Source organism: Phoxinus phoxinus (assembly GCF_949152265.1).
Source record: "Phoxinus phoxinus genome assembly, chromosome: 9".
Taxonomy (NCBI): domain Eukaryota; kingdom Metazoa; phylum Chordata; class Actinopteri; order Cypriniformes; family Leuciscidae; genus Phoxinus; species Phoxinus phoxinus.
The window spans coordinates 4851594-4878852 of record NC_136884.1 but is presented as its reverse complement, the minus strand read 5'-3'; the positions used below and the strand labels follow the sequence as shown (position 1 = coordinate 4878852).

Genomic DNA, 27259 nt, shown 5'->3' with positions numbered 1-27259 from the left:
GTCATGAATCTTAAAAAGAACTTATGTTCATCACTAAACAGTTATTATCGTTCATATCCAATAATGCACTAGTGTAACCTATAGTCCAATAATTATTTCTAATTGAATTATTTCTAATTGTTTACGATGGACACTTTGTCATTTGTATTATTGGTTTTAATATTTTCCCTCATTTATGCTCAAGTTTGGTTTAACATAATAACAAAATTGCTAAAGATAAATTAATTACTAATGATTTAAAAGATTAATCACATGCTGCATTTGACAGTTTCCCGAAGCTTGTATGTTAGCAGTTCTCAAGTCGCTTAAACAATGTATTCTGAATTTGGAGTGTGTCCATCACTTTCACAACAAGATCATGGCAGAATGTGTAAAAGGAAAAGTGTAAAAATTGTTTATTGTAAGAAGTGTTATTTTTTTATAATTTATATACTATTAATATTTTGAAATAGCTTTATTATATTTTTAAAAAATTGTTTGCGATTTTATGTACCTTTGTCATTTTTATTAGTTTTCAAATATTTCTGTTTAGCTTTAATTTATTTTTTATTTTTCAGTTTTAGATTTAGTAATTGTACTACAACTTAAACTTGTCTATTATTTATATTTTCATTTATTTCAACTTTATTTGTTACTGAAAATTATAGATTTTTAATAGTTTTAGTTAACACTAGTTTAGTGTTTTAGTTAACACACTGATTGTTACAGTAGTTCATGATACTTGCTGTAACACAAATTGAACCTTATTGTAACGTGTTAGCCATATAGTATAGTATGGTCAAATAATAATGACACGTCAATGTATCTGCTGAAACATGGCTCTTCCTTTTCTGACAAATGCAGTGTGAACCGGCAACTTACTATTCTCATTTCCTCGAATAATTACACCCACTTTCAAAATTAAGTGAACAGCTGACAGTGACTCAAGGCATTCTAGGCAAGTCACCACATCTATTTTACAATCTGCTGAATTTTCCATTAGTCTTGTTTTGTTTTAGTTTAAAAGAAGAAGAAAAATTTGCATAGGTTCTTTCACACATCATCTCATCTCAGCACAGTCTTCCTTTGCAATCTTGTCTTCTATTAGCAGCTCTCACAATGTGAATACACCTGATCACTGGCTTTGACCACAGACCCAGTAGTCACAACCACATGACAACCTTCCTCCACTCACCCCATCTTCACTGTTATTGGACATACAGTATGAATGTAACAGCCTTCAGGTGTTAGACTATAGCATGTTCTGATACACTCCCATAATGCACTGTTGGACGTGGAGTTTCTGCAACACTGATTCTCTCCAATCTCACCGTTCTCTCCATGCTTCAGGGAAGATGGTGAAAAAAGTGTGCCCCTGCAACCAACTCTGTAGTAATTATCTCTCTTTTTTACATCCTCCCACCCCCTCCCTCCTTCTCTTTCCTGTCATCACCCCTCACCTCATGTCCTGTGGCCTGTTGAAGCTAGTTTCCTTGCTAAGCTCTCAGGCTGACTTGAGCATTTCTTTCCTGTGATGACCCATTCATGTTTTTTATAAGTGTGGCATGTCACGTGTTTTCACTCTCAAATTAAACTCAAACAAACACCTTACCCTAAATTTGGTTTCCACATGAAAACGAGATCAGGAGTCTCCAACCGGAAAATGTTTATCGAACACGCATGCAAATGTTTTTTCAAACCGGTGGCACTCGCCATGCGACGACGCCACACTCCGCTTCAGACAGACTAATGCACTCTAAATGGACCCGTCTGAGCGATCATCCCATTATGCACAAGCCAATTTGAAGCCCCAGACTCCCTTCTGCACTCTTCTTTATCCTCTTAAGACTCATCCCGCTTACTACACATCGACCTCATCCTGTTTGGATGGCGCTTCTCTTCTCACCCATTACAAGGGTATAATGAGGCCTGGCTGATTTTCCTCCTCATTGTGCACAAGGCTTAATCCCTGTCCAATGCACATGCTACCATATTAAGGGTGTACAGCTCACATTTTGCACATACAAAGGTAGGTTTTCACAACCAGGAATCCAAGATCCTCCCATATTCATATTATTGAACAAAGTGAATGGAAGTCATCCAGTAAATGCTGAAGTCAAGCTGTGTGGAGCCTCCACCTCCACCTCTCCCTCACTCCTTTACCAGCAAGTGGTGCTGGTGCTTGGCCAGTGGTCTAGTTTTATGAATACTCACAATATATTATGATTAAAAGAAGCCTTATACTCACACAGGCTGCATTTATTTGATCAAAAATACAGTAATATTGCGATATGTTATTACAATTTTTTTTTACATATTTTAAGAAGCTATTTATTCCTGTGTTGGCAAAGCTTCAGTGTCACATGGGCTTTCAGAAATCATTCTAATGCTGATTTGATGCTCAAGAAACATTTCCTATTTTAAATGTTGAAAACAGTTGTGCTGCTAATATTTTTTGTGGAAACAATAATACATTATTTCGAGATTATTTGATGAATAGAAAGTTCACAAGAACAGTATTGGTTTGAAATAAAAATCTTTTGTAACATTATAAGTATATTTACTGTCACATTTGATCAAGTTTTTGCATCCTTGTTGAATACAAGTAATAATTTCTTTAATAAAAACATACTGACCCCAAACTATATATATATATATAGTTGTTGTTTTGAAAACTTTTTCAGTTTTAACGGCCAATATAAACCATTTTTCCTTCAATGGAAATGCATGGAACAGAGTCAAATCGGGTACTGGCTTTGGCACCAGCGCCAGCATTGTGAAAAAGGAGTAGCTATCTTTCTAAGCATGGCTTGCTGTAAACTACATCACCCAGAATACCTTTTGGTGCTTCAGTCTTGGCGAAATGTCGTCTTTTTGTTGCTGCTTTCTGGAGAGGCCGTTTTTACCATCCTAACAGGTCTTATCTATGTCGCCGGATGGCTGCCTGGATATTTGCCAAGACATTTGTGCCCAATGTAATTTACTGTGCAATATTTGATTTTGAAAAATGTGTTTTTTCCATTTTTGACTTGCAGTATATTCTTAAATGCATCAGCTCTTTGTTCCTTGACAGACATGTATAGATAAACGGACCAATCAGTGCATGATTAAAGACTGTCATCTCTTAGTCATGACAGTGATGTGTCTTATGAAGAAGCTGAGGCATTTCCACTCATTTTACATTTAGCTTCGCATTAACTGCTCAGTAAATAGCTTCTTTTTTGTTTTGTTTTTAAATTATGAACCACGCAATCCTCATTGCTATGCTTTGTTCTTCAGAAAGAGGCTTTTTTACTCATTCTCCTCACAAATATTAATGTGCTGACAAGATTTTTACCATTTTTGTACTAGTTTAGCTAATGGTAGTAATCAACTATCCTATTAAGTCTCTAAATAGTAAGTGTTGAAAATTTCCTTGGTGAATCCATTTCCATTTCACCACCCTTTTGCTCCCTCTTGTGTTGCAATAAAAACAACCATGGCAAGCATGATGATAAAGCCCAGGCAGATGCGGAGCACTGTTTTCCGTGCTCCGATGGAAAGCCAGAGATGGTGTTTTAATGTTGTCATCGTGACCTGTTTTGCAGGCTGGAGTCAGAGTGATAAAAGTGTCTCTTTAGCCTCAGAGCGGACGCCCAGGTGCTCGATAGGGCCTCACTGCCATGACTTTTGTTTTTGTATACACATGACATTATATGTACAGTTGTGCTCTTAAATTTGCATACCCTTTGTATAATATGTAATATGTTTCGCATTTATTTAAATTGGAAGATATAAATATAATGAAAAAAGTTTTTTGTCCTGAAGAACCTGATATTTTACCAAACAGTTATTTTGGTATTTATGAACTCCACAAGATTGTGTAAAACCTGATAATCATGTTTTCCAGCATGATTAGAGATGATCCAAAGAGTATCTTGTGCTTCATTGGATTAAAAAAAATAGCATTTCACAATGAGTTCACATGACCAAAATCACAAATTTATAACTTTGTTTTTAAATTATTTTTTTGCTTGGTTTATTTCCAGGTTTCACTTGAATGTAAGATTTTAAATAGGAGCTCCTTTCTTTTGATTCTCAAATCTGTTATTTCAGTTTTAGTTTTATCAGGGCAGAACTTAATTTAAAAAAAATCATCTCTTATTTTTAGATCAAACATTTAGCTGATTATATAAGGTGTATGTAAACTAATGAGAGGAACTGTATATGAAAATATACATGTACACATTGATATAGTCTGTGGGCTTCAGATTGTATCAGATATTTCAGTGTGACATTTGTTGGAGAGACTTCCTCTTTACGACAGTCTTCTCTCTTCCTCTTTTCCTCTCCGCTCAGGGACGAGCAGCACCAACACGGTGGTGGGAACTGGTCAGAATCAAAACCAACCGCCCGTCTCTCAGTCCCAGAGCTGCAAGGGCATGTTCACAGACGAGCTGCACAAATTGGTGGACAACTGGGCCAGGGATGCTATGAACCTGTCGCAGGGCAAGAGAGGCTCCAAGCACCAACAACAAGTGACGCCTCAGGGTCACAGCTACGACGTAAGACTTTATCCTTGAGAAACTAAGACCTCACAGTTGAATTTGAAGTTATAATACCTGATTAACATGCTCTTTTTTTTATTCCTCCTCTTCTCAGATGGTCCCTCCTGCCAACATGGGCCGTAAGTACTCGGCTCCAGGCCAGCTCTGCCCAAGCATCGCTTCAACTTTGAGTGGCCACTCGCCCTTGCCCAACACTCCCGCTACCTCTCTGGGGACCCGGAAGGGCTCCTTGTGTCCCACGCCACAGTACGGCTTCCCCTCCGCTCCTTACAGCGCCCAGTGGGCTGGCTCTGCCACGCACACCCAGGCCGGTCTGCTGGCCACCTCACAACCCCTGGGCCAATATCCCCAGGTGCCCGCTCCTTTACAGACCTTCCACATCAGCACTTTGCAGAAGTCAGTCAGCCACCCGGGTGGACCCAACCTGAAGACCACGTAGGGCAGGGCCTAGCCGCGCCAGGCCTAAATAACTCTCGAGTTGGGGGTGGGGGCAGTCAGAGGCGAGGGGGGCGGACTGAAAGTGGACTTGAGCAAGTATTTGATTGCATTGCAGAGATTCTGTCATAAGAGTTTCCTTTGGGTGATTGAGAAGGATAGACGCCAGAATCATCCTGCATGCTCACGGATACGCCACAGGGATGATGCACAACGACCCAAGGGATAAGAGAAGACGAAAATAAGACAATGGACACTTTGAATACAATGTTACGTGGCCAAAGAAGGTGTGACCATTTTTATTGTTAAGGTGTGTGCATCCTTCACCACCCAGCCCCAAACATTTGTTAAGGGGCTTGACTTGTGTTTAGAGGTTTGCTGACCTGCCACCTCCACCCATCCCACAATCCATCTATCTGTATATCCTCTTGATAAATTCATACATCAAGCATATCACCAAACAGAGGTCGGGTGGGTGCTGGTGAGCGAACCTAGTGTCCTTGTTCCCCTCTTGCCCTAAACCCTCTGCTGCAATGCCATGGAATAATGCAATAATTACAATGGTAGAAAAAAAAGCCCATTTTAAAACACAGGAAGTGGCCTTCATTAGATAAAACAAAAAAAACAATGTACAGATATCCTTTGTTTTTAAATTGGGTTATTAGGGTTTTGATTCCATTTGCTTGGTTGGTTGGTTGTTGTTTTTTTCCCTATGCCCTTCAAGCCGGCCTTGTGTAGCAGAATGTTAGGGACCTTTTTTTTGTCACATGTTCAGAGGCCTTTCATCTGCCCCCAAGGTTTGTACTACCAAGCTCCTACAGCTCCCAGCATGCTTTGCAGCACATTCACACGCTTACAATCCTCTTCCGGTTTTCTCATTGGGCCACACCACAAGGTGACGTGTAATATAGTGGATACAATCAAATGGATTGGGGTTTGGATGCGAAACTAGGGGTTGCGGGACCGTGAAATCACACACGTTCTGCTATGGAGGCCCGCGAAGCTTTAAATCTATGACTAATGTAACAGCTTTTTCTAATCATGGCAGCATTAGGGGCCTCTTACGATAGTTTGATCGAGACATTCAAATAAGAAGTCGTGTTCTGTATGGACCTGTATTTACTCATCAGTTTTTGATGTTAAAACACTGTGATTATTATAAATGTTGTTGGACAACATTAGCTAAAAAGAAAAGTAGACAAAAAAAACATGAAATTTTGGAGGGTTTTGGATATTAGCATTCATGAGATGTCAGGCTAGCTATTTCATTTTTCACATCTTATTGGAGACACTTTAACCCTTTTCCCCTTTCTACTTTCTTTATATTATTAGATAAATGTGAATGTAAAATGGATTTAATTAATGTACTTGAAGAAACAAATCTTTCCCTTTTCCCCTATGCCCAGTGAGCTTTCTGAAGATTCTAGTGCCTTGCGTTATTTTTATTTTTTTTATTTTATTTTTTTGCTTCAGGGTTTGATATATAAGGCAGAAGAGAGTCTCAAGCATTGCGCTTGGTTGGAGTGCTGGTCTTTGGACTTCACAGAGGGTGAATATTAATATATTGCGGAAACGAGGTGTCGTTTTGAATTGGCTACGTCTGAACGTAGCCATTTGATGGCACAGTCCTAGCCTTTAGGCAGAGTTGCAAAAAGCTTCTTATATAAAGTGTACAAATACGTGATCCAGCCATTATATCACATTCAAAGGCTGTAAAAGTACTTGAGGGTTGAGTTTTTTAGAAACTTTGGTCAGTCTAAGTATGCAAGCGCAAGTGTGCCTATCATCAGTGCACCCTTCCTAGCATAACCACGGTGTCTTTATTTTACAGACGGATTCTTAAACCGCATGAGCAGTTCTTGTGAAGGTGAGGGATCGCAGATAGAAACGCAGGATGAGGGAAGTTAGTAGGCATGGGACAGTATGTTGTAAGTATTTCAGAACCTCCAATAGCGTAGATGTTTTTGCAGCACTGCATAATTGGTTTTGACACCATCCAGTGTCAAACCCTCTCCGGTGAGCGTGGACAGGCGCGTTTAACTCATTTAGCAACAGATGTGACAGCAAGTGTAACTTCACGAGTGAGAAAAGGACCAGAAAGGTGAGAAAAGACAGTTAGCAACCCTCACCGACACAAGAGCGCAACTCTCTGCCAAAGCAGCACTGTTGAAGAGTAATTCATCAAACCTCTTCTTTTCAACTCGCACTGCCCGTATAAGTTCTCACGTCACTGTACTCATGGCAACGGCCTTCGGTTTTATGGCAGATCAGTAGCTTCTTTTGGGGGATCTCTCTCTCTCTCTTTGTAGCAGTCGGTCAAATCACTCTTGTAAATGCTTTGGTTTATTCTAAATACTATTAACCGCATTAGATCTGCAACGTCAGACTACTCTTTAGTTTCACATTTTGCACATTCGACTGCAGATGAGAAGAGAACAGTCCTGATTCACCAGAAACAAGAGCATTTTATTTGGGGTACAAAGCATAGTGGAGATGCTCTCGTCACCTTAACTACTGAAAGGACTTGGATTACAACTGGTTGCATACTGCTTAATGTGCTTTCTGTGAAACGTGTGGCACAGGAACGTCACTTTAGGTCAACTGTACAGTGTAGATTCTCAACTGGCTCTCTATATTTAAAATACGGTTGTTTTACCTTTTGCTTTGTACACAACGCTTTACCTGTAGAGTAGACCGCTCGTTTTTACCCACTTTTACGTCGTTCGGTTCGTTCAAACTGTGAACACATCAAAAGGTCTTTAACAAAGAGGTCCCACTGCTCAGTGTTCAGACTAATGAAATCTGTAATACTACCTTCTGAGTGCCATGTCCCTGTTCCAGATACAAGTGTTAATTTGCTCTCGCTGTAAGAAACAGGTCGTCCTGTTTGACTGTAGAGGGCGCTAATGTAACTGCAGTGCAGGACCTTCAACATTTAAATGAGATTCACCTCTGACCTCTGATGTGAATGATAACAGCACCTTGAAAAATACAAAAACCTCTTTGTTTCTTTATCCTTCACTTTACTTTGAAAAAATAGTGTTTGTAGCATGCTGATGTGCGAATGAGCCATTCAGTATCGATACACATTGTGATTATAACGATTTCTTTTTTGCATGATACTTCAGTTACACAGAAAAAAATGCACACAAGCTCACTCAAAAAGGATCTTATTGAATGAAACCCTCCTTTCTAGTCGCTCTCCTGTGGAAAGAAATACAACAGAACAATGTTTACTTAATGCTACTGACCTGTCATTAAGTTATTTTGTTTTTTACTGCTATCTGATCCGCTTGTTTTGCTGTCTTTTGAGTCTCTAGATTTTTTTTTCTGGCGACTTTCATTAAGTGTTTTTTTTTTTTTTTTCTCCGTATGATATTTAACATTGTACAAAATGTTAAAAAAAAATCCTTAAAATGAAAACCAAACAAAAACAAGTAGGGAATCATCTGCAATGTTTAACTGTCTGTTTTGCACTAAGTATAGGATGTTCAAGCTTCATATAAAACTGCGCTTTGCGCTCCAATAAAACAGCATTTGTTACCTTATTTGTAAACTTAATAAAAGTCATTTAAATAAATCAAGTTTGCGTCTCCTTATCAATTCATACTGGATCCTGGATTAGTTATCATGCAGTTTAGAGCAATAAAGCTGATGACGTACTTTTGATACATAAGTGCATTTAATTTCAGTTACTTTATTATGTCTCTCATGAGCTGCTAAATACTGCAATCTGTATTATCTGTGATCCATTTTCAGTGTTATTTGTGCCCACCTTTAATATGTCATGAATGTCCAATAATTATTTGTTCATTCCAGCAAATCTGCATCTGATGTACAAAGAGAATGGTGAGTTTTTTGGGGGGGATAAAATAGTGTATTTTGTAAAGGTGTGAATGACACCATGTGTGCACATGCACTCGGTGCCTCATCCTTCCAGATGTGTACATGCAGTACATTTGTTTTCCTTGAGATAAGATCCTCTTCTTCATATATCGGTAAAACATTGGATTCTGAGTCGGACCAGCAATCAATGAATTGAGACAATTGTAGTTCCATATCCTTTTGCTATGTACTTTTTAATTGTTACAAACGCCCATGGCCATGTAAATATAAAACTTCTTCACTGCTTATTCATATTTAAATGGCTTTTGTCTGCCAAATTATTAAATGTGGACCACATTTAATTTGGCATATGTATATATAAAAGCATTTTTGAAAATACGGTTTTTAAACTTTTCTTAAAAAATGTCTAAAAGTAAAAAAAAAATAATAATAATTGAACCAGCATTAAATAGTTAATTTCTAAGAATGCAGCACATTTAAAATATTTTATCGATAAGATATTTCAAAAGATTATTGATTTTCTTTATAACTCTTGTACATCATTGGCTCAGTGTTTTCTGCCTTTGCTTTGTAGGACTGAGAACTATTATTTTAATGCACTGCTTCTATGCTTACTTGGGATACAATATTTACACTCTTGGCATCTTTACAGTTGTAACTGGGTCAATGTGAAAACAACACAGACACGCGTGTTATTGAACCCTGTTGATGATCTTTGGAATTTTTTTTTTTTTTTTTTTGATTGGACAGTTTTATATAAAGGTTGTGGGGATCAGGAATTATACACACTGAATCTAATACAAGCAAGGTAAGGCATCTTTAACACTGAATCACACTTCAGCTTCTTGACACTTTTAAGACACATTGTTTTTACTTTTCAATATTTGTGTCAGACATCTCTATAACTGAACCTGTGTTCTTTCTGACAGATATGGCGGTCTTTCATGGTCTTCGGCTGGTGTCTCTGGCTGTGCTGATGCTGGTGTCTCAGCTGGACTCTGCCAGTGCTGCTGTTCGGGTGTTTGGCTTACGTGCCAGAGACCTCACCGGTGATCCTTTTGGAAACTTTCCCGATCCATACGTCAAGGTCTGGTGTGGATCATCTTTTGGGGGGCAGACAGAATTTCACAAGGACAACAATAGACCTTCATGGTCTGCAGAGCTCAACTTCCCAAACTGCAATCAACATGAAAACCTGAAGCTGGAGGTGTGGGACAAAGACCTGAATTTTGATGATCATTTGGGCACGTGTTACACACCGGTGAAAAATGGGACTTTCTCGTTTTCTTGTTATCTGGACAGCGGGAGTCTGTTTTTCAAGTACGAGTTGAAACAATAAACCTTTTCTAAACAGCTTTGAAACAAACTGTAACTAGCCTGATAGGAATAAAGTTTAGCAATATGCAATATAACGTGTATGTTTTGCATTAATATGTTCATTAAAATCTACAGCTAACATACTTTTCTTCTTTAGTGAAATGCTTTTACTAACAACAACATGAAAATACAAATGAAAGTCATAAATCAAGGTTGTCTCTGCTTCTCAGTTAACTCTGAATCTAGTTTTAATTTTTGCACTTCATTAAATGGTTTTACCATATGTGACTCTGGACCACAAAACCAGTCACAAGTCTCACGGGTATATTTGTGGCAATAGCCAACAATACATTGTATAGGCCTACGTCAAAATTATCGATTTATCTTTTATACCAAAAATCATTAGGATATTAAATAAAGATCATGTTCCATGAAGATATTTTGTAAATTTTCTACTGTAAATATATAAAACATTTATTTTTGTGAGTGAATGCAGCACAATCGCCAAAAAAAAATTGACAAATTTAAAGGCGATTTTCTCAATGTTTCGATTTTTTTGCAGCCTCCGATTCCAGATGTTCAAATAGTTGTATCCCGGCCAAATATTGTCCTAATCTAACAAACCATGCATCAATGAAAGCTTATTTATTCAGCTTTCATATGTTGTATACATCTATATTTCAAAATTGTGACCCATGGGCCATGAGACTGGTTTTGTGGTCCAGGGTCACATATAGCCCAGCTTCTCTTCTCACAGACTGGTGCTAATACATTCCCCATAAACTGCACGCCACATAACACTTTTCACACTTGTAAACATGAGTATTTTACTCTAAATTTTATGCTACAGGAAGTGTAGTATACGTCAAATGTTCATAATTGATAAGCCATTTACAATAAAAGGTCTTTTGTTCCACGGATGATTATTTTTGGAATACGGAAAGGTGAATGATCCCTGCACTCCCAAGCTTTCAATTGGCAATAAAACAAACAAACAAAACATTTGTTGTGAACGAATCATTCATCACTCATGAATCATTTCAATGAATCTATTGATCCAGTTTATTTACAGTAAATTCAGCTCTCTCATCGAATCTAAGACAGATTTTACATGATGATGAATATAATGTGGAAACATATAGGCGGTAATCGCGGGGGGGTCAGGACCCCCCTTATCTGAGGGTTGTCCCCTCCTAAAAATATAATTAAAATATGTGTATTGTAAATAATATAATGATACATACTTAAAATAATTGTTTAATTAGTAAAAAAATAAAAATGCAAACGGGGCAACAACAATAAAACGTTTTAAAATGTTGATTCCCCCTCCCTTGCCTCACAGTGCTTTGGTCCACTGCCTGCTCCCCTTTTACCTCATCATCACAAACAGTCCAGTGGGAGAGGACAAGGTTTTTCAGTTGAAACTCCAGTAGGTCAAGGCTATTTTATTCACTTTAAACCTCGGATGAAGTGATTATTTTCTGTTTGTTACCGATTATGCGGCGTCATTATGACAAAAAAAAAAAAATTTGATAACCAATGTACTTTTGTCACCGATGTAGTCCGCCTCGCTATATTGGCGATTAAAATACATGCTGTGCGTTTACAGATAGTTTAAAACCGTTCCCTCACACACACACACACACACACACACACACACACACACACACACACACACACACACACACACACCCATAGAGTGTACGCATACACTAGGCTGTGTATATATATATATATATATAATATCACACAAAGAGTGCAGTTTTTCTCCAGATATTAACATCAATCAATCAATTTTTTTTTTTTATAAAGCGCTTTACAACAACCAAAGTTGATCAAAGCGCTGGACAGAGACAAAAGTAGGCTACAGGCAACAAAAAAAAAAAAAAAAAAAAAAAATGAGTGAAATACAAAACAATAGCCGACAATAAAATAGAATACAAAACATCTATAAAATCATTATGCTAATCAGTTGTCCATCAGGTGTCAAAAGCCAATCTAACATGATAATAATTGTGATTTAATAAATTGATCATTGAAAAGTATACTTTTAGACACCATTGCCTGTTTTAACTCTATTTCGCCAACGAAAATAAGGCATTTTTAACACTGAATCACACTTCAGCTTCTTTCCACTTTTAAGACACATATTATTTTTACATTTCAATATTTGTATCATACATCTCTATAATTGAACATCTGTTCTTTCATGGTCTTCGGCTGGTGCCTCTGCTGGACTCTGCCAGTGCTGCTGTTCGTGTGTTTGGCTTACATGCCAGAGAGACCTCACCGGTGATCCTTTTGGAAACTTTCCAGATCCATACGTCAAGGTCTGGTGTGGACCTACTTTTGGGGGGCAGACAGAATTTAAATGATAACAATAATCCTACATGGTCTGCAGAGTTCAACTTCCCAAACTGCAATCCATATGAAAACCTGAAGCTGGAGGTGTGGGACAAAGACCTGAATTTTGATGATCACTTGGGCACGTGTACCACACAGGTGGAATATGGGACTTTCTCCATTAGGCTACTTGTCATCTGAGCAGAGGAAGTCTGTTTTACAGGTATGAGTTGATACAATAAACCTTTTACAAACAGCTGTACGTGTAGCCTAGTCTTGTAGATTAGACAAGTGCAGTTGCGCATTTAGATTTCACACTTTCACTGTGTGATTTAGTCAGTTTATATAATTTAATATAGTTAATATAATATCACACAAAGACTGCAGTTTTTCTCCAGATATTAACATGATAATACATGTGATTTAATAAATTGATAATTGAAAAGTTTACTTTTAGACACCATATTGCCTGTTTTAACTCTATTTCGCCAACGAAAATAGTTGAAAACTAAGCCAAAGCACTGTATTTGTATTTGCGTCTCTGAGAAATACACGAGGTATTTCCTTAGTGAATTATGAATCAGCTTTTTGAACGAATCAGTTGAATCTCAATGACTCACTCATTAACAATGAATTGCTGCCACCTACTGGCGGTTTTAATTTCACATTTAAAGCATCTTTTCATGTTTAAATCATTTTATATATCAATATTCAACGTTTTATGTTTTAAACTAAACATTATTTATGTCTGTGTAAAATCTAAATGCCATTTCAAATGCAGCTTTTGTGTTTCCTCTCCTTTGCAAAGATTTTGTTGATACTTATTTTATTTTATTGGTAACAGCCCTATTGTGTCTTATTATTATAATGAAATTTTATTAAATGTATGAAATTGACACAAACGATGATGCATGCATATATTTAGGTTTAAAAATACATTTATAAAGGTAAACATGCCAATGAAGGTAAAAATCTATTGAGACTTATTGGGAAAATGATTTCTGTCACTGCTGTGAACTGACCGCCACACAGAATATGAAGAATATCAAAAACTTTAGGAGTCGGCTGTCCACGGCAGTCCTAAACATGCCAAGTTACCAGCACAATAACACACTCAGCAAAACATTGTCTAATTATCGTTATCGATAAAATCCCTGAAAATAAGAGATCTTTTTTTTTTTTTGGTACATAAGTGCATTTAATTTCAGTTACTTTATTATGTCTCTCATGAGCTGCTAAATACTGCAATCTGTATTATCAGTGATCCATTTCCAGTGTTATTTGTGCCCACCTTTAATATGTCATGAATGTCCAATAATTATTTGTTCATTCCAGCAAATCTGCATCTGATGTACAAAGAGAATGGTGATTTTTGTTGTTGTATATAAAATAGTGTATTGATACTTTATACAACACTGCACCCTTCCATTTCAGGACATATTGAGTGTTATTTGCATATATATGATAAAGGTGTGAATGACAACATGTGTGCACATGCACTCTGTGCCTCGTCCTTCCAGATGTGTACATGCAGTACATTTCTTTTCCTTGAGATAAGACCCTCTTATTTATATATGTATATATATATATATATAAAGCATTTTTGAAAAGACGATTTTTAAACTTTTCTTATAAAATGTCTAAAAGTACACACACACAAAAAATGAAACCAGCATCAAATAGCTAATTTCTAAGAATATAGCAATCTTTTATAGATAAGATATTTCAAAGATTATTGATTTTCTTTATAATGGACTCTTGTACATCATTGGCTCAGTGTTTTCTGCCTTTGTAGCTTTGTAGGACTGAGAACTATTATTTTAATGCACTGCTTCTATGCTTACTTGAGATACAATATTTACACACTTGGCATCTTTACAGTTGTAACTGGGTCAATGTGAAAACAACACAGACACGCGTGTTATTGAACCCTGTTGATGATCTTTGGATTGTTTTTTTGATTGGAGAGTTTTATATAAAGATTGTGGGGATCAGGAATTATACACACTGAATCTAATACAAGCAAGGTAAGGCATCTTTAACACTGAATCACACTTCAGCTTCTTGACACTTTTAAGACACATTGTTTTTACTTTTCAATATTTGTGTCAGACATCTCTATAACTGAACCTGTGTTCTTTCTGACAGATATGGCGTTCTTTCATGATCTTCGGCTGGTGTCTCTGGCTGTGCTGATGCTGGCGTCTCAGCTGGACTCTGCCAGTGCTGCTGTTCGGGTGTTTGACTTATATGCCAGAGGCCTCAACGGTGACCTTGTTGAAAACTTTCTCGATCCATACGTCAAGGTCTGGTGTGGACCTGATTTTGGGCGGACAGGATATATCCAGGATGACAATAATCCTATATGGTCTGTACAGTTCATCTTCTCAAACTGCAATCTAAATGACAAGCTGAGGCTGGAGTTGTGGGACAGTGACACAGTTATGGATGAACATTTCAGCACGTGTATCGGACGGGTGAGATATGGGACTAACTCCCGGTATTGTGATCCGAAGATCGGAAGTTTGTTTTTCAAGACCGAGTTGATACAATAAACCTTTTCTAAACCGCTTTGAAACAAACTGTAACTAGCCTGATAGGAATAAAGTTTAGCAATATGCAATATAACGTGCATGTTTTGCATTAATATGTTCATTAAAATCTACAGCTAACATACTTTTCTTCTTTAGTGAAATGCTTTTACTAACAGCAACATGAAAATACAAATGAAAGTCATAAATCAAGGTTGTCTCTGCTTCTCAGTTCACACTGAATCTAGTTTTAATTTTTGCACTTCATTAAATGGTTTTACCATATAGTCCAGCTTCTCTTCTCACAGATTGTTGCAAGCGATAAATTCCCCATAACCTGCACATCACATCACGGCACACCAACACTTTTCACACTTGTAAACATGAGTATTTTACTCTACATTCTATCCTATAGAAAGTGTAGTATACATCAAATGTACATAATTGATAAGCCATTTACAATAAAAGGTCTCTTGCTCCTTTGATTTTTTTTTTTTGTGGAAATGTGAATGATCCCTGGAACTGCCAAGCTCTCAATTGGCAATAAAACAAATAAACAAACAAAAATATTTGTTGTGAATGAATCATTCATCGCTAAATCATTTCAATTAATCTATTGATCCAGTTTATTTACAGTGATTTCAGCTCATCGAATCTAAAACTGATTTTACATGATGATGAATATATTGTGGAAACATCACGAAATGCAAAACAAAGATATATTATGACACTGATGATGATGATGATGGCATATGTATAACTTAGCCTACAAAAAAAGGCTAAGTCCAAGAAGAATGTCATAAGAAGCTGTATTTTCCTGTATCCTGTATTGATCTAGAACCCAAGGATCTGATGTTGCCTTCTCCCAACTGTCCAGGCATAGTTGGGAGCATTCTCCGGCGACTCTGCAATGCCTGGGATTTGAAACCCCTGGTACGTCTCTTAAGTGATCCTCCCCTGACTGGAGTGTGAGACTGGTCAGTTTGAAGAGCCTGGTAAAACAGTCTGGTGCCTTGATCATGGAATTGGTAACCCTTAGCTCGCCTTCTCTCATACCCCTAGAACGAGGAAAGTGTGAGGGCTGAAAGGAATGAGCAGCTCGATGGCCTTCTTTGGTTTGTCCACCAAATGTTTACTGACCTTGATTCTCTTCTGCGTCTTGCCTGATCAGCAGTATCCAGGAAAGACTGTGAATCAGTTTGAAATATCCGACCTGGAACCACTGGCATATCAGTCAGGTCCTTCCTAATAGCGTCATGTAAAGATATCTGAGCTAACCAGATTTGACTCCTGACTAAAATTGCTGAAAACATAGATGCTCCAATATCCCTAGTAAGCTGTGAGTGTGTGACGAGTGCTGTGTCAATCAAATTCATCACATCACACTCTTCTTTATTAACAACTTTACTTAAAGCAGCCAAAACTATTGCCAAAGCATTCCTGATCGGGCTGATTCCTGATCGTTGCTGTGTTATACTCTTGGCTCATTAACCGATCGGTCTTTTGGCACTCCTTACCAGGACAACAAGGGTTGTCCGTAACCTTATCAGGCCCCAAAGTCTCTCTCGCTCCACTGATGACATGTTCCCCATACTACTCTCAGGAGGGTAATCTAACTTAACAAACTAATTAAACAGGGGTGCAGCTTTTGGATTATTCCAGGCTTTCCTCAGCATCTGGGAATAATCCTCAGCCACAGGAATGGACAGTAGGCTGTGCACGGGAAATACTCGTCCATACACCTTGTGGGGGGGGGGGGGGTAGCATAGCTTCTTCCTGAGCATCAAGGCCCAGGAGCCTTGCTGCACTTAAAATGTGTGAAGTAATGTCAGAATGCAGGCTCCCTTCTGAAACTTTAGTCCTGGATTCATCTTTCTCGTTTTAGTCAGCATTCCCTTCACTACCATAAAGGGAATTATTTGCATGCAGTGACACAGCATCCATAGAAGCATCCCTCTCTTCCTGACGTGATGTTAACTCATCTCCAGGGGAGGAGTGCAGATGGCTGTGTGCTTTCTGAAGAATTACGTGTTTCAAACAGTCACGTAATGCTGCCAATACTTGTAACTGAGTGTAGTCCTTGGGCTCTTGGACTACCGTGGCCCTCTCCCGTATATTCTGAGGCATGTCAGAACCTGGAGACCTGGTTTTCAAAATGTTTTATGTAGTTCATTTTTAAATGTCATCTACTTTTTACTCTTAAGGATCAAGCAACAGACAGAGACCTTCTAGTTGGCTCATCATTTAGAGATGCATCTAAGTATACACTACCCGTTCTAAAGCAGAAATATGTGTGCAAAATCATAATCTTTACAAGTATAAAATGTGAATGGGGGGATTTATCACTTGCTGCAAGTCGGAAACAAATCTGTGAGCAGAAAGAGACGCTGATATGACACCAACATTTGAGAATGAGAGGCGATTCTGAATCAACTTATCCTGAAGTCTCAAGTATTGCTTCTGCTTCTCAATTCACACCGAATCTAGTTTTATTTGATATATGGCTTTATTAGTATTGTATTGTGAATGCACATTGTTAGTTTTTTATTATTATAAATAGATAAAAACATTTTAGTAAAAAGTAAATGAATATAGCCTATTAAATCAGTCAATGCAGAACACACGAGCAATAAAAACGGATCAACTTTATTGTTATCAGTTTTAAAGTAGCTTTACAGACTGCTGATTTAGAACAGGTTTATCTCGCTGCATAACTGTAAAACAGAGTTCCTTTGTTCAGATTACAATTTAGCCTGAAAGACCCATTTCGCACCTTTTTGTTACACGTGCCCAAACGATTATCAAAACTCAAGTCTCTGTCCCACACCTCCAGCCTCAGGTTATCATTTGCTCTGCAGTTTGGGAAGTTGAACTGTGCAGACCATGAAGGATTAGCATTATTCTTGAGATATTCTGTCTGCCCCCCAGAAGAAGAGCCACACCAGACCTTGATGTATGGATCGGGTTTGTTTCCAAGTGGATCACCGGTGAGGTCTCTGGCTTGTAAGCCAAACACTCGAACAGCAGCACTGGCAGAGTCCAGCTGAGACACCAGCATCAGCACAGCCAGAGACACCAGCCGAAGACCATGAAAGACTGCCATGTCTGTCAGAAAGAACAGATGTTCAATTATAGAGAAGGTTTAATACACACAAATATCGAAATGCAAAAATAATATGCATCTTAAAAGTGGCAATAAGCTGAAGTGTAATTCAGTGTTAAAGATGCCTTACCTTGCTTGTATTAGATTCAGTGTGCATGTTTCCTGATCCCCACAACCTTTATATAAAACTGTACAATCATAAAAGTCTTCCAAAGGTCATCAACAGGGTTCAATCCCATGCGTGTCTGTGTTGTTTCCGCATTGACCTAATTACATTTGTCAAGATGCCAAGAGTGTAAATATTGTATCCCAAGTAAGCATAGAAGTGCATTAAAATAATAGTTCTCAGTCCTACAATACAAAGCTACAAAGGCAGAAAACACTGAGCCAATGATGTACAAGAGTCCATTATAAAGAAAATCAATAATCTTTGAAATATGTAGTTTAAACGTTTGGCATTCTTAGAAATGAACTATTTGATGCTGGTTTAATAAATAAATAAAAGTTTTATTGAATTTTAAAGAAAAGTCTACATCTAATGACCCTAAAAAAGGCACGTGACCATACAGTAAAAAAAATATCTATATACCGGTGTATATGTAGGTGTGGATTATATACTGTACTAGTGTCCAGAACTTAGCCTTAGATAGGAAATAAAACTTACGAGTGAGAATCACAGTGCAGGGAGGTGAATGGTTGGTGAAGAAAGGTAGTAGCTGAATTTTCAGCATCATTACTCCAGTCTTCAGTGTCACATTATCCTTCAGAAAGCATTATAATATACGGAAGAAACGTTTGATACATGAGAACTCTTTTTTTTTTTTTTTTTTTTTTTTGGAGTCCAAATGTACAGCAAAACCAATGACAAGAGTTTGGAAAGGACCAGATTTTTGTCATTAAATATTCAGTTTGGTGGCGCTAAAGATGCAGAAATTGCATGTCACCTTTAGAGACTAATGCTCTGTCTGAAATAACTCACTCGTTCACTAATAGCACATGGCAACTAAATGCACTATGAAGTGAGTGAATTTGGTCGCTGACGTATTGTGCGTCAGAGAGATTTACTGTTATCTTAAATATAGGCTACTTTACTATATAAAAAAATAATAATATCAAAGTTGGATTGACATGCTTATTTTGTGTTCACAATAATGAAAATAATCATAAAAAAAAACTACCAAAAAGAATGGCCTTAAATTAACAAGTGTAGGCCTACATTATTCAAATATTAAATTTTTTAAAGCTGGCTTCTTTGGCCAATTAATCTTTTTGTTCTATCTACGACTACATAACCTTTTATATTTCCATCCTGAACTGGCTCAACTCAGTGAAGCGCGCCATGGGATTTTTCCATGCCCTCCACCTTCCCCAGAACCACCTGTGTAAATCTGCGAAGGGCTTTTCCCTACTTTCCTTGTAGCAGCTCGTATCCTATTCCCTGTATTTACGTGCATGTTTCGGCTGTAGCCTTCACTCATGCCAGCGGCAGCAGCGGCATTGCAGATCTAGTCCGCTAACACAAAGCATGTTCAATCCATTCTTATCAATAAAATGTTTAATTCTATTTCGAGAGTTGTCATGTTTGAAATTATAATATTCATCTCAAAACTGAGCTCATGCTACACACTACTTGCTGCTCTAATTCCAATGAAATTATCAATTATAGTTATTGACATAGTGGACCACAAGAGGGCACCGACTCCCTACTGTCTTGTGTCAATGATTTAGACACATGACCTGCACCACATCTAACTTATCAACTATGCTTATCAAACAGGATAAGGAGCTACAAATGCTTTAAGAGAATGTACTAACTCTGCTTCTGCACATGTACTCTGTGTCCCGTCCTTGAGCAAGACTTTCTTCTGCATCTGTGATGTTGGACTTTGAGTTAGACCAGTTTCATATCAATGTGCCATGTGCTTTCAAAAATGTCCTCAGCTCAGCAACAGAAAAAGACAAATGCCAAAGAAAAAGACAAAGTAAATAAAAAAATAAAAATATATGAAATACAAATCTTCATGTATACTGAAAGCACATCAGTTTCAGCAGCTGGAAAAAAAAAATTACCAGCAGTTGCTCTTATTTGCCTTTGCCTACCTACAATTGTTACAATCTTATAATAAATAAACACCTTAAATGACATAAAACAGGAAGACAGATGTCTCGGCTCTACAGATGACATTAAAATGAGTAAACCAGAGCACTATAGGGTTTGAATGAGGAGATGATTCAGTTTTATGACAATCTGACATTTTTCTTCAACTTCAGAGAGTATTACATACATTTGAGGTAGAAAAAAATAAAATTGTTTTCTGCTCATGAAAAACCTGCTTTTGTAGCTGGCTCAGGACATTGAATGATTCAAATAGTTTTTTATACCCTCTTGCTGAATTGACAAATTAAAATTTGCCAACTTGTTACATAGATCTAAAAGGTTGTATCAGCAAATCTGATAACAGATACGCATGGGATTTGAACCACCTGTTGTTGAGCACTAAATCAAATAATTTTGCGATGGTCATTGCATTATATAGGGGGCTAGGATAAAATAAAATAAAAGCACACGACACCTGATACAAGCACGGTAAGGCATGTTTACCACTACAGATTACACCTTTAGTCATTATTTTTCCATTTCGATATTTGTGTGTATTAAAACTTCTCTATAATTGAACATCTGTTCTTTCTGACAGATATGGCGGTCTTTCATGGTCTTCGGCTGGTGTCTCTGGCTGTGCTGATGCTGGCGTCTCAGCTGGACTCTGCCAGTGCTGCTGTTCGGGTGTTTGGCTTACATGCCAGGGATCTCACCGGTGACGCTGCTGGAAACAAACCCGATCCATACCTCAAGGTCTGGTGTGGCTCTACTTCTGGGGGGCAGACATCATATATCAAGAATACTGCTAATCCTGTTTGGAATGAAGAATTCTACTTCCCAAATTGCAGAGAAAATGAAAGTCTGAAGCTGGAGGTGTGGGACAAAGACCTGAAATATGATGATCACTTGGGCACGTGTAGCAAAGTGGTGCGAAATGGGTCTTCCAGCGAAAATTGTTATCTGAACAAAGGAACTATGTTTTACAGGTATGAGTCGAAATAAACCTGTTCTAAATCAGCAGTCTGTAAAGTTACTTTGAGGCTGATAACAATAAAGTTGAACAGTTTTTATTGCTCTTGTGTGTTCTGCATTGAATGATTAAATAGACTATATTCATTTACTTTTTACTAAAATGCTTTTAATCTATTTACAAAAACAAATCTAACAAAGTACATTCACAGTTAATAAAGCCATTTATCAAATAAAACTAGATTCAGTGTGAATTGAGAAGTAGGAGCAACCAATACTTGATTCAGAATCATCTCTGATTCTCAAATGTTTGTCATATCAGCCTCTCTCTCTGCTCACAGATTTATTTCCCAATTGGAGCAAGTGATATATTCTCCCATTAGTGCAAATCACACATTTTATACTTGTAAACATTTCGCACTCGTTTTTATGCTACAGAACGGTGATAGTGTAAGCCTATACCTAAATGCATCCCTAAATAATAAGCCAACTACTAACTATCTCTGTTGCTTGCTCCTAAACAAAAAACAAAAAAACAGAAAAAGACAAATGCCAAAGAAAAAGTAAATTTAATAAAAAAATAAAACTATAAATATGAAATACAAATCTTCATGTATACTGAAAGCACATCAGTTTCAGCAGCTGGAGAAAAATAAATTACCAGCAGTTGCTCTTATTTGCCTTTGCCTACCTACAATTGTTACAATCTTATAATAAATAAACACCTTAAATGACATAATACAGGAAGACAGATGTCTCGGCTCTACAGATGACAGTAAACCAGAGCACTAGGGTTTGAATGAAGAGATGATTCAGTTTTTTGACAATCTGAAATTTTTCTCAATTTTTCTGCAACTTCAGAGAGTATTACATACATTTGAGGTAGAAAAAACTACAATTGTTTTCTGCTCATGAAAAACCTGCTTTTGTAGCTGGCTCAGGACAGTGAATGATTCAAATAGTTTTAATACCCTCTTGCTGAATTGACAAATTAAAATTTGCCAACTTGTTACTAAAATGCTTTTATTCTATTTACAAAAACAAAAAACTAACAAAGTAATTCACAGTTAATAAAGCCATTTATCAAATAAAACTAGATTCAGTGTGAATTGAGAAGTATAGGAGCAACCAATACTTGATTCAGAATCATCTCTGATTCTCAAATGTTTGTCATATCAGCCTCTCTCTCTGCTCACAGATTTATTTCCCAATTGGAGCAAGTGATATATTCCCCCATTAGTGCAAATCACACATTTTATGGCATAACATTTCGCACTCGTTTTTATGCTACAGAACGGGTATAGTGTAAGCCTAAATAATAAGCCAACCAACTAGGTCTCTGTTGTCTTAAAAATGTGGACTATTCAGGTGAATGAGGGTGATTGTTTGCTAAAAAAAAGAATAATAAAAATAATAATTCACAGTAGCTATTACTATATAATACTATATTTAAAATATTCTGACTGAAGCCATGAGAGTCGGGCGATGTCATGAATGAATCGCTCGAGTCAAACTCGGAGCTCAAGCCGAACCTCGGGTATGAAGCGAAATAAACCTGCCTAAAGCCATTTATCAAATAAAAGATTCAGTGTGAATTGAGAAGCAGAAGCAACTAACACTTAAGACTTCAGGATAAGTTGATTCAGAATCACCTCTCATTCTCAAATGTCTGTGTCATATCAGGCTTCTCTTCCTGCTCACAGATTTATTAAAGGGGTGGTATAATGCCCTTTTCACAAGATGTAAAATAAGTCTTTGATGTCCCCAGAGTGTGTATGGGTATGTATAAGGAAAAAAGTATTGGGGACAGTACACAACCCTAGATACTGGGGTACCGCAGGGATGTGTACTGTCCCCAATACTTTTTTCCGTATACATCAATGAATTGAAGTGCAATGATGATAACCTTACCCTTATAAAATATGCCGATGATATGGCATTGGTCTCCTGTCAGAAAGAAATTAACTGCTCCTCATACTTTGAGTACATTGACAGTATTATTTGTTGGTTTGAGAGTAGTTTCTTATATCTTAATATTGAAAAGACAAAAGAGCTATGTCTGAGAAATCATTTGAGAAGAGAATACCGCCTCCCTCCGAATATAATTGTCATAGAGAAAAAACCTTCAGAGCAGGTCTCGATCTTTAAATACTTGGGTACAATTGTTGATGAGAAACTTAATTTTGAAAGTAATGTAGAGTACATTCACAAAAAAGCACGACAATGCTTGGGTCTCCTCAGGAAACTGAGAAGTTTTAATATTAGCTCGCAGACTCTAACTATGTTATAGGCTATCGATCAATGATTGAGGGTATTCTCACATATAATATTGTTTCATGGTATGGCAATCTAACATTAAAACAAAAGAACAAACTCTCACAAATAATTAATCAAGCAAATAAGATTATTGGACACAAACAACAGCCACTTCAGGGCTTGTTTGATCATTTTATTGGAAAAATGGCAATTGCGATTTTTAAAGATAATACACACCCTCTTCACTCTACTTTTGAATTGCTCCCATCTGGGCGTAGACTAAAAATCCCCTTGGCTAGAAGAAACGTCTATATAAAATCCTTTCTCCCAATGGCAGTGATTATCTTAAATCGTACAGTGTTTTAAGTTAAACAGTAGCCTAGTACGGCTGGTAATATTATAATTTTTTTCTTTACTTTTTTTCTTTTCTTTTTCTTACAGTGTTTAATTTTGTATTTGTGCTGTTGATGTGTGATGTGTTTTTAAGCAGTAAGCTTTCCACTCTGTGAAAACAGACTGGACAATAAAGTTCAACTCAACTCAACTCAACTATGTGAAGTTATAGCTCACAGATATTTTTATATAGCATGTTAAAGTGGTCACTTTTTGAGGTTGAGCAAAAACGCCTTGTTTTGTGTCTGTTCCTTTAAATGCAAATGAGAAGAAAAAAAAGACAAGGGGGCGGAGCTACAAGAGCTTATGTCCTTTTACCTCACAAAACTTTTAGTCTTTTATGTTCAAACCGGAGTCAGACAATGATGGACAGACTCAAGAAGAAGTGAGAACATGTAGAATGCAACATGACATTTTGAATGGTTAGTTGATGAATGTATGTAGCTGATGTGGAGTTAACTATCTTCTAGTCATTGATTAGCATATTCTGTCTTGACAATCTGTAAATTGTGTTCAGGATGCGGGGTTTATGTAAATTCTAGGGTTGCACTTGCTGATGTCACGGAGGAATGTCGTGTAGCAAATATCTTCCTTTGCTTTGAACTTTGAGCGTTGTAACTTTGCAGATGTTGTTTATGCTCAAACAGCAACATTACACACTAACTAAAGTTAGAAAAGTGAAATCATAACTAACCACCTCTTTAAAATGGAGAAATCTAACAGAAAAAAATGTTTAGACAGCCATTGTTGGCAGACAGCAAAGTGGTTAGGACTGTTATGCATACATTTTGTTCTGTATGAATTACTCAATAACATGCATCAACATATTGAGTATTTCAATTCAGGACATTAAATTTACAACATAGGTCATGAAACTCTTCTGAGCAACTGAGTGGATCTTTTAAAGCTGGCTGCTTTGGCCAATTTATCTTTTTGTTCTATCTACGACTACATAACCTTATTTCCATCCTGAACTGGCAGCGCGCCATGGGAATTTTCCCTGCCCCCCACCTTCTCCAGAACCACCTGTCTAAATCTGCGAAGGGCTTTCCCCTACTTTCCTTGTAGCAGCTCGTATCCTATTCCCTGTATTTACGTGCATGTTTCGGCTGTAGCCTTCACTCATGCCAGCGGCAGCAGCAGTTTGAGTTAGACCAGTTTCATATCAATGTGCCATGTGCTTTAGAAAATGTCCTCAGCTCAGCAACAGAAAAAGACAAATGCCAAAGAAAAAGACAAAGTAAATTTAATTTAAAAAACTAAAAATATATGAAATACAATTCTTCATGTATACTGAAAGCAGAGAGTATTACATTAGAAAACTAAAATAGTTTTCTGCTCATGAAAAACCTGCTTTTGTAGCTGGCTCAGGACATTGAACGACTGAATTGACAAATTTAAATTTGCCAACTTGTTACAAGTTGATAACAAGTTGATAACTGATAACAGATACGCATGGGATTTGAACCACCTGTTGTTGAACACTAAATCAAATAATTTTGCGATGGTCATTGCATTATAAAGGGGGCTAGGATTTGTTTGTTTTTTAAAGTACACAACACCTAATACAAGCACGGTAAGGCATATTTACAACTACATTACACCTTTAGTCATCATTATTTTTCCATTTCGATATTTGTGTGTATTAAAACTTCTCTATAATTGAACATCTGTTCTTTCGGACAGATATGGCGGTCTTTCATGGTCTTCGGCTGGTGTCTCTGGCTGTGCTGATGCTGGCGTCTCAGCTGGACTCTGCCAGTGCTGCTGTTCGAGTGTTTGGCTTACGTGCCAAAGGCCTCAACGGTGATGCACTTTTAAACAAACCCGATCCATACGTCAAGGTCCGGTGTGGCTCTACTTCTGGGGGGCAGACAGAATATGTCAAGGATAACGCTAATCCTTCATGGTCTGCAGAGTTCAACTTCCCAAACTGCAGAGAAAATGAAAGTCTGAAGCTGGAGGTGTGGGACAAAGACCTGAAATATGATGATCTGTTGGGCATTTGTAGCAAAGCGGTAAGAAATGGGTCTTTCAGCGAAATTTGTACTCTGAAAGAAGGAACCCTGTTTTACAGGTTTGAAGCAAAATAAACCTGTTCTAAATCAGCAGTCTGTAAAGTTACTTTGAGGCTGATAACAATAAAGTTGAACAGTTTTTATTGCTCTTGTGTGTGATTTCTGCATTGAATGATTAAATAGACTATATTAATTTACTTTTTACTAAAATGCTTTTAATCTATTTACAAAAACAAAACTAACAAAGTGCATCTATACTAATAAAGCCATTTATCACAAAAAAAAACTAAATGCACTATGAAGTGAGTGAATTCGGTCGCTAACGTATTGTGCGTCAGAGAGATTTACTTTTATATTTATAGGCTACCTTATTATAAAATAATAATAATATCAAAGCTGGATTGACATGCTTAATTTGTGTTCACAATAATTAAAATAATCATAAAAAAACTACCACAATGAATGGCCTTAAATTAACAAGGTTTGCATGAAGAGATTATTCAGTTTTATGACAATCTTACATTTTTCTCAATTTTCCTGCAACTTCAGAGAGTATTACATACATTTGAGGTAGAAAAAAATTTGTTTTCTGCTCATGAAAAACCTGCTGTTGTAGCTGGCTCAGGACAGTGAATGATTCAAATAGTTTTTATACCCTCTTGCTGAATTGACAAATTTATATTTGTCAACTTGTTACATAAAAAGTTGGTTCAGCAAATCTGATAACAGATACGCATGGGATTTGAACCACCTGTTGTTAAACACCTAATCATGGTCATTGCATTATAAAGGGGGCTAGGATCAGAAAACAAGCACACGACACTTGATTCAAGCACGGTAAGGGATATTTACCACTACAGATTACACCTTTAGACATTATTTCTGCATTTCGATATTTGTGTGTATTAAAACTTCTCTATAATTGAACATCTGTTCTTTCTGGCAGATATGGCGGTCTTTCATGGTCTTCGGCTGGTGTCTCTGGCTGTGCTGATGCTGGTGTCTCAGCTGGACTCTGCCAGTGCTGCTGTTCGGGTGTTTGGCTTACATGCCAAAGGCCTCAACGGTGATGTACTTTTAAACAAACCCGATCCATTCGTAAAGGTCTGGTGTGGCTCTTCTTCTGGGGAGCAGACAGAACATATCAACCATAACGCTAATCCTACATGGTCTGCAGAGTTCAACTTCCCAAACTGCAAATCTGGTGATAGCCTGAAGCTGGAGGTCTGGGACAAAGACATTGCTTTTGATGATCACTTGGGCACATGTGGCAGACCGGTGCAATATGGGTCTTTGACTGTTACTTGTTATCTGGACAAAGGAACTCTGTTTTACAGTTATGAAGCGAAATAAACCTGTTCTAAATCAGCAGTTTATAAAGCTACTTTGAGACTAACAATAAAGTTGAACCATTTGTATTG

At 37.3% G+C, this 27259-nt stretch overlaps 2 protein-coding genes and 1 long non-coding RNA gene across 26 annotated transcripts in view; all 3 read left to right on the top strand.

The window, feature by feature from the left end:
* Positions 1 to 8623, top strand: part of wnk1b (WNK lysine deficient protein kinase 1b) — a 77601-nt gene extending 68978 nt beyond the window's left edge. For 15 of the 24 annotated variants that reach the window (XM_079623199.1, XM_079623183.1, XM_079623182.1 and 12 more), the window contains 3 exons: positions 1330 to 1371; positions 4318 to 4523; positions 4621 to 8623. In XM_079623199.1, coding sequence (XP_079479325.1) covers positions 1330 to 1371; positions 4318 to 4523; positions 4621 to 4965 — 593 coding nt within the window. In that variant the 3' untranslated portion in view covers positions 4966 to 8623. The other 9 variants (XM_079623192.1, XM_079623189.1, XM_079623186.1 and 6 more) reach the window with 3 other exon arrangements.
* A 5731-nt stretch (positions 8624 to 14354) lies between these two features.
* LOC307004347 lies at positions 14355 to 15139 on the top strand. Its single transcript, XR_013799009.1, has 2 exons — positions 14355 to 14494; positions 14616 to 15139. It is a non-coding gene; the product is annotated as an uncharacterized lncRNA (long non-coding RNA).
* Positions 15140 to 25236: 10097 nt separating this feature from the next.
* Positions 25237 to 27216, top strand: LOC307004346 (perforin-1-like). Its single transcript, XM_079623492.1, has 2 exons — positions 25237 to 25710; positions 26977 to 27216. Exons 1-2 carry the CDS (start codon positions 25509 to 25511, stop codon positions 27189 to 27191), a joined length of 417 nt encoding a protein of 138 aa, XP_079479618.1. The 5' UTR covers positions 25237 to 25508; the 3' UTR covers positions 27192 to 27216.
* The last annotated feature ends 43 nt before the right edge of the window (positions 27217 to 27259 follow it).

Coding starts and splice junctions, on each gene's coding strand:
- LOC307004346 (XM_079623492.1), top strand. CDS start 25,509: ATGGCGGTCTTTCATGGTCTTCGGCTGGTGTCTCTGGCTGTGCTGATG. Junction 25,711..26,976: donor GCAGACAGAATATGTCAAGG/ATAACGCTAATC, acceptor GGGAGCAGACAG/AACATATCAACCATAACGCT.